At 38.2% G+C, this 12387-nt stretch overlaps 1 protein-coding gene across 1 annotated transcript in view; it reads right to left on the bottom strand.

The window, feature by feature from the left end:
• Nucleotides 1-5686: 5686 nt before the first annotated feature.
• Nucleotides 5687-12387, bottom strand: part of LOC122644731 (F-box/FBD/LRR-repeat protein At1g13570-like) — a 28843-nt gene continuing 22142 nt past the window's right edge. Inside the window, exons 3-4 of the mRNA XM_043838124.1 lie at nt 6069-6224; nt 5687-5977 (exon numbers count right to left, since the gene is read on the bottom strand). Of these exons, the coding sequence (XP_043694059.1) occupies nt 5687-5977; nt 6069-6224 (447 nt within the window). The remainder of the gene's footprint in view (nt 5978-6068; nt 6225-12387) is intronic.

Raw genomic sequence — 12387 nt, 5'->3', positions numbered from 1 at the left:
TCACCCCCTGGTTTTTGAAAATACTCAAATCACCCCTTGTATTAGACCCCAATATGACAAATTAGTCTCTACCGTTAGTTTTATGCTGTTAATTAAGTGATGATGTCAGCCAATTAAATAAATTAAAATCCCTAAACTATCCTTGACATCCAAACATAGATTTTGAAGGATAGCATTGTAAATTTAATTCTAATGTTTTAGTACAAGGGCAAAGTAGTCCTTTCACACCAATAATTAACAGCAGACTAACACTATTACTATAGAGGGGGACGGATGAGTTTTTTCAAAAATCAGAAAGTGATTTGTGTTTCGTTTGAAAACCAAGGGGTGACGTGTAATTTACCCTAGATTTAAAACAAGTAGAGAATCTTATAAGAGATGGAACTCTTCATAACCTATCAGTTACAGGACCAGATAATAAAATATCATAACCAATATTAAACATTTTCTAACATTATATAACAGGGGATAACAAAATAACAAGGCTTACCTAGGCTAAGGGAGTCAATGAATCGGTGCCCAATTACGGAATTGACCATCCCCAATTAGTGAGTTTAGGTCAAGTACTAGGAAGAGAGGCTTGAGAACTAATCAACTAAGCTCTAGGACCATGACTTTATCCTTGACTAGAAACCTGTTCTAATATCAAAGAGCTGGACTTATAATATAGATTCATGTCTTGTGTTGTTTATACTCCTTTCAATTTCTCTTTCTTACTTGCAGAAACTGAACGAATTCATCAAACCAAAATAGATGAGTACAAGTGTACAACTCTCCTTGCAGACTTCCAATTGTCTCGACCTCTGCCTTCCTTCAAATATGTGGCAAGAGATATAGGGGCGTACTTAGTGCACAAAGCTCCCATCACTGTGGGGGTCTGGGGAGGGTCATAATGTACGCACCAAACTCTGCTTTTACAGAGAGGTTTTCCCAGACTCGAAGCCGTGACCACTTGGTCACAATGGAGCAACCTTATCTTTGCACCAAGACCCGCCCTTAAGGAGTAATAACCATACCTTTATGGATAACTTTGACTCAATTTTGTGAAATGGGTTACCAAAATCAGTGGATTCTAGCTGATTCAAATTGGAATTGGATCGGAATTGACAGAACCCAATTCTGGTTTTTAAAACTTTGACCTGATTCTACTAACACTGTTGCATCATCTAAATATGAATGCTTGGCTCTCTGTTTTCATCCATATCTTGAGGCTCTGGCTTGGGTGGATTTCAAGCTAACCCAGCATATTGCTCGAGCCCCAATCAAGATCCAAAAATACTAGACTGCACTTGCGGTTAAACCCATGCCCTATTATGACATATAAATGTACTCAGACATTAAAATTGTGACTATCATATCCAATTCAATTACACATCTTTAGTAAAAATAGTGTACGATTTATGTGTCCAACAAACCAATTTAAGTGATTTAATAATAAATTAATTTACATTGATTTAATATGGGGTTTGATCATCCTAAGGTTAGATGTTAAATTGTTCATACGTACGGACAAAACTGAGCATTTAATTGATATGGATATCATATCGCGTAATTTAAGAATGTAATTCAAAAGTACAAATGTGAGTATTCATATTATATGCGTATTGAATTGGATCAATTGAGAATCTTGTATGATGTATTGTCGAATGTTTGAGAAATAAGATTCTCTATAATGGAATGTTCTGGTCCCCGGCCCTGAGATGTCTATACCATTGCAATCATATATTGTGCATTTTGGTGCATCAACGGTTAATGCCTTCCTGATTATATATCATTCCATTAGATTCATTTTGTTTGTCTATAAATTGAAGAGATGTTCAATAAAGAATCCACTTCCCAGATAGGATGAATATCTTAAGAGAAATATTAGATCGTGATTGAAGAGAAATTCTAAGCTCAATGATTCTCTTTATAAAGAGTTTGCAAAAGAAATTAAATTATTAACATTCTTAATAATCATAATTTAAAAAGAAGTTTTGAAAAAGCTTTTTATGACTAATCAGTGATCAAGATTGATTTGATGGAAGATTGATCTCTCTCTTATGTTGTTGGTTGATACAATGACACACCTATCTCCCGAGTTTAAGGGTTGCGAGTTGGTGCCTTGGCGGGCATTTGCCTGATTATACATCACTACAGTGGGTCTATTATGTTTTCTTATCAACAAAAGTGACATTTAATAAAGAATCCACTTCTCGTATAGGAGAGATATCTTGAGAAAAAATCCTAAATTTAAACAGACAAAATTCCAAGGTTGATCGTCTAATTGTAATTTTTTTCTACTAAAAAATTATAATAATTATTATTCTTTGGTCAATGATGAGTATATGAGTCTCTTTTATGAACCTTTATCTGTTCTATTTCCTAGGGAATTCATTTTCCCAAATTCCTCTAATAGAGGGGGGCAAAAATGACCACCCTACCCCTGTCTGAACACACTGCCCAGGAGGGGTCCACCCCCCTCTATTAGAGGAACTTGGGGAAATGGAGCAGGCAGGAAATGAAATAGATAAAAATACCTGTTTTACTAGAGAAACTTGGAATTTTTATCCTATGCAGTTACTGCATGGTGCAATGCTGCATCTGCAGTGGTTGCAAAGGCCATGTACACCATGTGGGGCCCGTTGTGCCACATGACTTCTGCATTGCACGATGCAGTACTGCACCGTGCAGTAATAAGAGAGGATAACGATTCGAGAAACTTGTTGTCTTAGGCAACTTTTTTTTTTTTTGGTATGGCTGTCTTATGTAACTGGTGTCTTAGCTTTGAGGCTTTGACGCAATGACGCACCTATCTCCCGAATTTAAGGGTTCCGAGTTGGCGCCTTGGCCCCTGGCCCCTGGCCCTTGGCCCTTGGCCCTTGGCGGTCAAGAAAGGGCTGTTACCTTACAATTAAGTGGGTCCCAGAATTCAATTGGAGAAACCTCCATCGTTCAATAAGAAGGCACATGTGATAGAATGGAAACTTCTTGAAATGACTGATAGCACAATATTTTCACATTAAATCACAATATTTTGGGCATGCTCACGCAGCACGCATGCTCAAACGGTTAGCTGGTGGCATTTGGAAATAGTGAAGCAGGGAGAAGGAAAACGGGGGAAAAAAACGTGAAGAATCGCTGGAATCGAATGGCAGAAACGAGGAGCTCCAGCAAGGTTATGGTTATAAAAGAGAGTGAGAGAGACAAGGAAGGTCGTCTTTACAGGAGTGAGGTGAGAGGATAAGCTGGGGAGGGAAAAGACTTTAGGAGAGGTGAGAGGAAGGAGAATGGCTTTACGCCATTAACCAGAGGGTGAATCGAGGGAGTTATTGGTGAGAGTGTGAGAAAGAGTGCTCCTTATTCTTTGGATCTGCTATCATGGTCTACATGGCAAGGTTGCAACAAATGTTGTAGCTGAGAATAATCAATCGAATTGATGATGGAGCTAGACTCCTCGCTAGGTTTCCCATGCCAATCCGATGAGGTTTTTTCTATGAAATATTGAAATCTGTGGAGCTCTCAACCATCAAGCCTTCGTATCATCAGAAGTTATTTGAGAAAATTAGAATAATCTGAGCCCAAGGCTGACTCAAATAGCTCTGAAACTTCAAAGTTAGAGTCGCCTAGGGCTGCTAGATCCGACCAAGTCATTAGAAATTGATTTAAAAAGGAATATGAAGAACCTATTTCAGCTGGTTTAGAAAAAATCGTTAAACTTGGCAGATCCGATTTCAAAATTTCTTATCCCTAGTTTAAAAAGGAATATGAAGAATCGATTTTAGCTGGTTTAGAAACAATCCTCTGGTCTTCCATGGGTAGATGAAAATAGGTTGCAGAACACCATTCAGGTTCATCCCTTTTATGGGAGTTGAAGTCGGAGAGTTGATTAACACTTTTGAAAGGTCTATTCGACATCAGTTTCAGAAGTTTTTCATTGGCTCAATTTACAAAATTTTTCCCCTCAGTTCGACATTGACGTTACTCTGTTTTAGTGAAGGTTTTCAGACCTGAATATTCTGAAATTACTTTTTATATGGCCTGCTGATCGTATCAAGCTATGAAGTACTTCTCGACCTCAATTACCCATCAGCCATTCCTTTGATATATGATCTTGAAGATTCTCCAATTTCTCCTAGCGGTAACCCTGTTTTGCGTTTTTATTTTGGTTATTTTCATATTGGGATGCTCTCAGACCTCATTGGTGTTCTCGTTCTCTGTCCCTTGCAGTGCGAGTTCTTCTCTCTGTAACAGAGGGCGGTGATGGTGGTAATGCTGGGTGGTGGTGGTATTGGGTTGGGTGGGTGAGGGTATTTAGGACTTTTCAATGCCCAAAGGTCTTTTCATATTATGAACAAATAGGTGAGGGCATTTAGGACTTTTCAAATTTATAAGAAGAACGGGTAAAATAATCAAGTTTTTAGCACTTAACGGCTAAACTTAACGGTTTGAACTTATCTGGCATTAGGGGGGTAAAATAGGGGTGATACGTGGAATTATAAGGGATGGTAAGCAAAATTGTCAAAGCCTTAGGGGGGTATGAGGAATATTGGGTGCATCATAAGGGGTACGCGTATTTTACCCTATTTTTAAATACCCAATTGCCCTCCATTCTTAGTGAGTGGCTCACAAGTTGCCCTCCTACACTTCCCTTCCAACCCAACCAAACAGAACCTAAATTTATCAAGAGTGGATTGCTTTCCATTGAGCACCTTCAACATATCAAACAGTAATGGCGTTGTGGATTATTTGAGATTCATGTTCCCAGTTGTAGCTTGGTATATGATACAAGATTGTGGAAGTAGCTAAGAATTCATTAGATCAAGACACACAACAAAGCAATTTTCATGCCAAATGCTAATGTTCCAAGTACATCCGTTTAAATTTAGCAAATGCCAAGAAACAGTTACTTCCTTATCCATCCACTTTGCCACCATTACAGATTCACAGTCCAAAATAAATGTTACAGATTCACAGTCCAAAATAAATGATTCAACATTTTCTTTTTTGCAATTTCATTCTAAGTTATATGCTTCAATTGAGTCTGCTACCCCAATTTGCCTTGCATAGCATAACATCACTTGGACCATTCATATCTTCTTATAGGATGTTGCACTAATTCGATCACAACCATGTGTCTCATCAGCCTTGAATGGATTGTCATTGCTCCATTTGCTGATTACTACATCCCCTGAAATTCCCTTCAAGTGTTCAATGTGGATGGTCATCAAGCTCCATAATCTAACATTGCTTCCAACACCTATATAGAATCCTTTTAGGCAATACTGAAATTTCAGTTGTTTCTCTCTATACACTGTCCACCACCTCCAATAAACCTTCTTTTTAAACTAGCACATCTCTTTATCTGAAATGGGAGGGTTTCATACTCTGAAAGTCCACAATGAGTAAAGGGATTAAAGTAATTATGCGAATTGATATAGAAAGCAACTGCAAATTATAGCAAACAAACAAAGAGTAGAAAAGGTGAGAGAGAGATTAATGCTGTCATTACCAAATCATTAGGACTCCACATAACAAAAAAAAAAAAAAAAAAAAAAGCCTTGGTCACTAGTTTCAATTGGCAACATGAATGATCTTCAACATATGCATTTGACCATAGACGTACACCGAATGCTAAGACACATATAAACAAACAAGAGGGAAGCTTGAACGGAGCTCAAGTGCTCATCAACTTGGATAATTTCTATCAAGTTTTAGGGTCCAAGTACACAATTTCCGCATGTGGTGAAACTCTTTTGAATTGGAGCAACTGTTTTAACAATGGTAATGGTTCAATGCCAATTCCAAACTTGATCTTCATTGTCTCAAGCATTGGAGAATTGGCAAGGATAAATTTAACAAGTACCAAATCAATTTCCATGCCAGAGAATTCAGAAATATATACAACCCGGAGTTTGTTGAATGTACACTCCAACTGATCCTTTGCTTCTTGCAGATCTACGACAGGAACAATAGCATATTCCCTATTATACCAGAGCTGGAGGATTGAAAAAGCTAATGAGACCAAAGACCAAAGAACCAGAGGAAAGGCAAAAAAGAAAAAAAAGATGGTGCTACAAGAAAGTTACCCAGATTTTAAGTTCTTGCAAATTAGGGGAGCTATTAAGTAAACTTATAGCAATTAAAATCTCTTTCATATCTACCGCATTTAATGCTAAGGAAATTGTCTTCAAATGATCATAAGTATTAGGAAGCCTCCTCGCCACATCACCAATGACTAAGGACTGTAATAGAATGCAAGCGGAAGTAAACATAAAAGATTGTGTGTCAATTGGTGAGTAAGTACGAAAATCACAAGGTTCTTTACCTGTAGAAACCAGCCTCTCATGACAAGCTCTTGAATACCAAGTAGCGAACCAAAAAAGTTGCTAAAATTGCAGGTTCTTCGTTGATCATGACAAGCCGCAGTTCTTGCACTAAAGCAAGCATGAACTAAAAGTCTCAAATCTTTGAGGCATATACCATTGGAATTTCCAGAGATCCGCAAGTACTTGAGTTTTGGATTGCTAAGTTCAATATGAATAGGACCATCGATATCAATCAATGTCAACCTTTCTAGTTGTTGGCATGCCGAAACCAAACATTTGAATGTTCCATTAGAGAGTGTAACTTTTTCAAAAAACAGACTTTTGAGACAACTAAAACCTTGGAATGTCACAGGGGGTACAATTATGCAGCCAACCAGTGTTAGATGAATCAGTTGTCTAAAGGAGAATAAACATGGAAGAACATTATAACGCTTCACTGTAGAAATCTGAAGTTTAAATTCTGTCAAAGAACTTAACGATAGGTAAAGAATCCAACTGTCTATCTCTGAACAGGTATGCAAATGCAAACTAGAGATCTTGAATGCTAGAATTGGGCCTCTATGAAGTAGAAGAACATGATTGACAATTTTCACAAGTTTATCATGACCATAAAAACCATAATAAGAATCTGGTATACATTTATCATTGAATATGAGAAGTGGAACTGAAACCCATTTGTATCTCCACTTAGTTGATAGGACACTGGTCCTCACTACATCTCTCATTGACAAATGTAATAAGATGTTTTCTAGTATACTTTCTGGAAGATTACTCAACATGTCTCGAGCTGAATATGGAACCATTTCTCCTGCAATGATTAATAGTTTGATAAATACTTTGCAATTGAAACCAGATTTCTGATTTCATAGAAGACCACATCAAAACAACAAAAACATCATCTCCCAGCAACAAGACTGCTATTGAAAGTTATGATAGAAATGTATATTACTAGCAAAGAGAAAAAACAGACCCATAAGCTACACTGAAATGACTAAAATTAATTCAGTTCCTAAAGCATGTGACTTAAAAGCTTTCTCCTTGTTTACAGGAAAACAATATTCATATTGGAATCTAAAATTTCTATCACTCCCCTGTATTTACCTTATATTTACTCAAACTCTCCTACCAAAACTTTCTTTTTTTGATTCCAAAAAAAAAAAAAAAAAACTTCTATTTGAATAACCCAACCCATTTCTCACTTTACACCTAATTAGTTTACTGATTGAACCGGGCCGGGCAAGGTTGGAATAGCTGTCTTCTTCCATAACAGTCTCTGAGAGGAAGAATCTGAGTTTCTGACACCTCATCCCACCACCTTCTTGAGAACAAGAACAATGGAAAGAAGAAAAACACATCTCTCTCTCTCTCGATGCTAGGGTCCAATTGCAGGTGCAGTTGTTGGCTTGCTTGTTTGTAGAAATCCTTTGTGTTTCATCTTTGGTTGTTGTTGCAGTGGGAAAAGAAGTATTACTATTATGTGTTATTGGTGAGGCCTGATTTCGGTTCAGAAAGTGGTTCAGAGGATCTTCGGAGGGCCATTTTAGCCTCGAAACGGTCTCGGATGGCCTAAAAAGCGGATACATCATTGCCAAAAGGCAGTAAGTTGGGTAGAGCTCGTCGAGACCTTCGAACGATATGTATTTCGACATATATTTAGTTTTGGTCCGACCCTGCTAGTTGGTCTTTTTTGGGCTCTAGGTTTTTGGGTTAGGGCTTCTCTATATAATGTTCTTTTTTTTGGGAGGGCTGCATGAGAAGGTTTGTAACGTTTCAAAATAGTGAAATCTGTTCTGTTGCTCGGCCGTGGACGTAGCTTCCCATCTTGGGGGTGATCCACGTAAATCTTTGGTGTTGTGCGCTGTGTGTCTTCTCTATTTTTTGTTTTCTTTTGCAAATCGCTATTTCTTGGGCGTTGTTTTCTTAACACTATGTCAAATATTTTTATCTTTACCATGATCAATTCTATTGCTATACTGCATTTATGAAATATACAAATACGAAGAAACTTGTTATACTGCTAATAATGGCTCTTCCCTAGATCCATACAAGTGGCAAAACCAATTTGGGTAGCAAAGTGGTTCCTTTTGCCAAAGCTGGATTTCTCAGTAGAATATATATCATTTTGGTGGTGGTTGAACCTTTACTAGAGAAAGGTAAGGAAAAGACCCTAATTAGGGCAGCAGATATACGAATCCTATTAATTACTTGATTTTCATGGAAAAAAATTGAATAGCGAAAAACAAAATAGGTCATCTACCACACATTAATTTCTTTGCTACTGTAAAGAGATTTAAGAATGAGTGGTGCTACAGCCTCATAAAGGTATAATTTTCCAGAAACAACAGAGTTGGTTTCAATTAGGAAGAGAAGTGGTTCAGGCTTGAGACATGTTTTGCTAAAATATCTCCATAAATTACTACTTACTGATAAGTTAATTTCTAGAATCTTTCAGTCTATTGTATTGTTTTCCTCTGTGTTTGTGTGTGTGTGTGTGTGTGTGAGAGAGAGAGAGAGAGAGAGAGAGAGAGAAATCGTACCTTTGAGTAGATATCGATGGTTAGCACCCTGAACTCCGCCAATAGAGAGACCAAAATCTGCAAAATTGAGAGAGGAGAGAGAGGGAAACGTATTTATTTTCTCTTCTTTTCATTGTTCTTGGAAGAGGTAGAGTTAGAATGGGATTATTCCTCTGAAAAACGGTGGAAGAAGGCATGTTCAGATAGAGATCGAGAGGCAACGTAGCAGAGTCAGAATGGGATTCAGAGACGGTGGAATAAGACGGTTATTTCCCCCGTTCAATCAGTAAATTGGTTTGATTTCAAATCCAAATAAGTTGAACCAATTAGATGTAAAGTGAGAAATGGGTTGGGTTATTTAAAGGGAAAATTACATCCCCTTCCCTGTACTTTGCCCTAATTCAAAATTCCTCCCCTTAACTGTTTCAATTACACCAAAACCCCCTCTGGCTGAAGGTGTTAGCCTGGTGTTAGTTTAGTTTGAATGACTATTTTACCCTTGTACCAAAACATCAGAAAAGAAAATTATAATGCTATCCTTTTCTTCATCTTCAACCTAAAACACCCATAACTATCTTTCCTCTTTCACCGCCAGAACCACCACCACCACCACCATCACCATCGCCACAACTGCCGTCGTCGCCTCCTCCATCGCCTCTGTTCTGAGTGTTTATAGTGTTGTTCAAATAGCTAATTGAAACTCTCTTGGAAATTGTTTTGAACGGAGGAGTTGCAGGAAGTAGCTACAAGGGGACATTGTGGACACCCTAATTTAACCAGTTTTCCATCCAATTTGTTTGGTAAAGACATTTGAATAGTTCATCCCAGAGGCTGCAGCGCAAAGTATACCAATTACTATAAGGTTTTAGCTTCTTGGTGGTCTCTGAAAAAAGCAATTAGATTGAATCATTCATCTATATATAAACCCAAAAGAATTGCAACCGATTAGAAAATGTTTTGAACTTTCTTCTTCACCACAGTCCATTCGATCAGATAAAGCCTTACTCACTTCAACTTGATGACGAAGGGTCTTTGTATCTTGGCTTTTGATTGATGAATCAAGATCATCAACACACAAAAGGAAAGAGAAGTGATGAATGGACCGCTTGGGTGGGCCCTTGGAGAATGGTGATGCAACTCAGGGCGATGAGGATGGCGGTGCAGGGAGGCCGAGGGAGGAGGGGTTGTTTTTGCTGATTGTCCAACTCCAGTGGAGTTTCAGGCAGAGGAGGGTGACCAGGCACTCAGTGGTAATGTTACTCCTCCGAATGAAAGGAATGTCCATATCCCTGATGGTTTGACAGGGAAGAAATCATATGTAGCAGCGGTGGGGAAGGCCTCTCTCCCTAACCTTGAAGGTCTGCCAGAGCCTATCCAATCTGGGAACGTTACTAGAATTGTCATTCCCAAGAAATATTACGAGGAAAATCTGGATAAATTCAAGTTCGCTTTAATCGGTCGGGTTAATTTTCGCTTCGCCTCAATGGATTATCTTAGAAAGATAGTGAGGGATTTATGAAACCTAAAAGATTTGGTTCATGTGATTTCAATCGGGAAAGGTTATGTTTTCTTCCAATTCTCCTCAGAGACTGATATGGTGGTGGTATGGCGTAGAAGTCCGATTAGGTTCATAGGCCAATTAATTAAATTTCAGCGATGGAAGCTAGACTTTAACATCAATGATGATCATGTCTCCATTAAACTCGTTTGGATCAGGTTTTCGGACCTCCCATTCAAGTATTGGCATGAGAGTATGTTAGCCAAATAGCAGTCCATGGGATCATTGTGGTTCACCTTGGAAACCAATAAACTTTATACTTTGAGTTCCCAACTCTTGGAATCTCCAGGGTTGCCCTTGGGCACCCTATTTAATTTTTAGGGATTCCCATGATCTCCCATGGGAACCCTAATGGTATTTGGTATAAAAATTCTTTACCAAAACCTTCTCTTACTTGTCCCATAACATTATGGGATCCCCAAGAGAGAAATTTCATATCTTTTCCATCCCATGGAAAGAGGGATCCATTTCATACCCGAATGCGCTACGAAAAGAGATCGATTCGGGTTTCTTTCACATCCCATGATTATCATATAATTAAAAAACAAGAGGAATCAACAAGGAATTGTTAACCTGATGAGCTTCAAGTGTAGCTCATCCAATAGATAATGGTTCTTCAACCAACGAGCACACCCAGATAAACAAAACTTGATCCTCTAATGGTGCAACCAAGAATCTCCAAGCCAAACTAGATCTTCCTCTTCAATTCTTCTAGTATAAACCTAGGTTTCCAAAACCCTACCTCTTAGATCTAGAGAGCAGGAAGAAGGAGATAGAAGAAGAGAGAGAGAGAGAGAGAGAGAGAGAGAGAGAGAGAGAGAGAGAGCCAAAACCGTGGAGAGGGGGGAAGCACAAAAAATCGTGGGAGAGTTCTCTCTCTCCCCTCCATGTTTTTGATTATATATAAAGCAGGGGTTTTTTAAAACCCTGACTCCCAGTGAGAGTGTGAATCCTCTCTCTCCTCTTTGACTTGATTTTGTTTAAACCTAGAGTGCTTCTAATTAGTGAAGAAGCAGAATCTAATAGGAATAGTTTAATTAATTATTTATTTCAATTTATGGATAATTATAATTAGCACCATATCCATTAATTAAATAAATAATCAATTATTTTAGCAAATTCCAAATAAATCCCTACATGATAATAAATCATCATTTACCAAACCACCACTAATCAACACCATCATTATGGAATCTAGGGCATGTACATTAGTACTGCCAAACCCCATTCCATAGAACAAGTCCATATGAGAGAGTCTGTGTATATGATCGAGTCCCGCAAAACTTGACAAAATAATTTTAATTAAAACTACATGTAATTTATCATTTTATGTAAAATAGGTTTTGCAAAAACCATTTCCAAAACGACACTGGATCCAGATTCTGATCCGACCATTCACAGACAATCTCTATCTTAGTGTTCCCCAATCGGGCAGTGGTGACCATGTTGAGTAACTCCTTCACTCACAAAATGTTTGCGCATTCCCAGAACACCGGCTTTGACTCACTTGAATCTCAGTCATTGATGAACCAAAAAATGCGGTCACATTTTGCAGTGATAAGGTCCTCTCAAGTATAGGGTCTCGGTGACAAATGTCTATCCCATCCTACATCTGACAGTAATACATGAGGGAATCGACAAAGTAGATTCTTCGTCAATACACACATCAAACATGTGAGTACTCGTATTCGTACCCTGACATCACATGTCTAGGCATATCCAATGCGACGACCGTATGATAAGGGTACCCAGCCCAAACCCTAGTCATGACTACCATTTTAAGTATAACTTATGGACACATAATGCTCAAAAAATTTATATCGCATGTGATAATATTAAACCAAAATTTATAAAAGATTCCATACAAAGTAAACCGGATCGAATCGGACCGAATTGGGTTTGAAGGACACATAAATCCAACAGGGTATTCTACTATCCATGGCAAAAGCGGTGGGAAGACTACTAGCATTGGACAAACGCACACGGAGTGCACTAGTGGGGAGCT

Source organism: Telopea speciosissima, chromosome 11 (assembly GCF_018873765.1).
Source record: "Telopea speciosissima isolate NSW1024214 ecotype Mountain lineage chromosome 11, Tspe_v1, whole genome shotgun sequence".
NCBI lineage: Eukaryota > Viridiplantae > Streptophyta > Magnoliopsida > Proteales > Proteaceae > Telopea > Telopea speciosissima.
The sequence above is the reverse complement of the archived record's forward strand: the minus strand, read 5'-3'. Positions and strand labels throughout refer to the sequence as shown.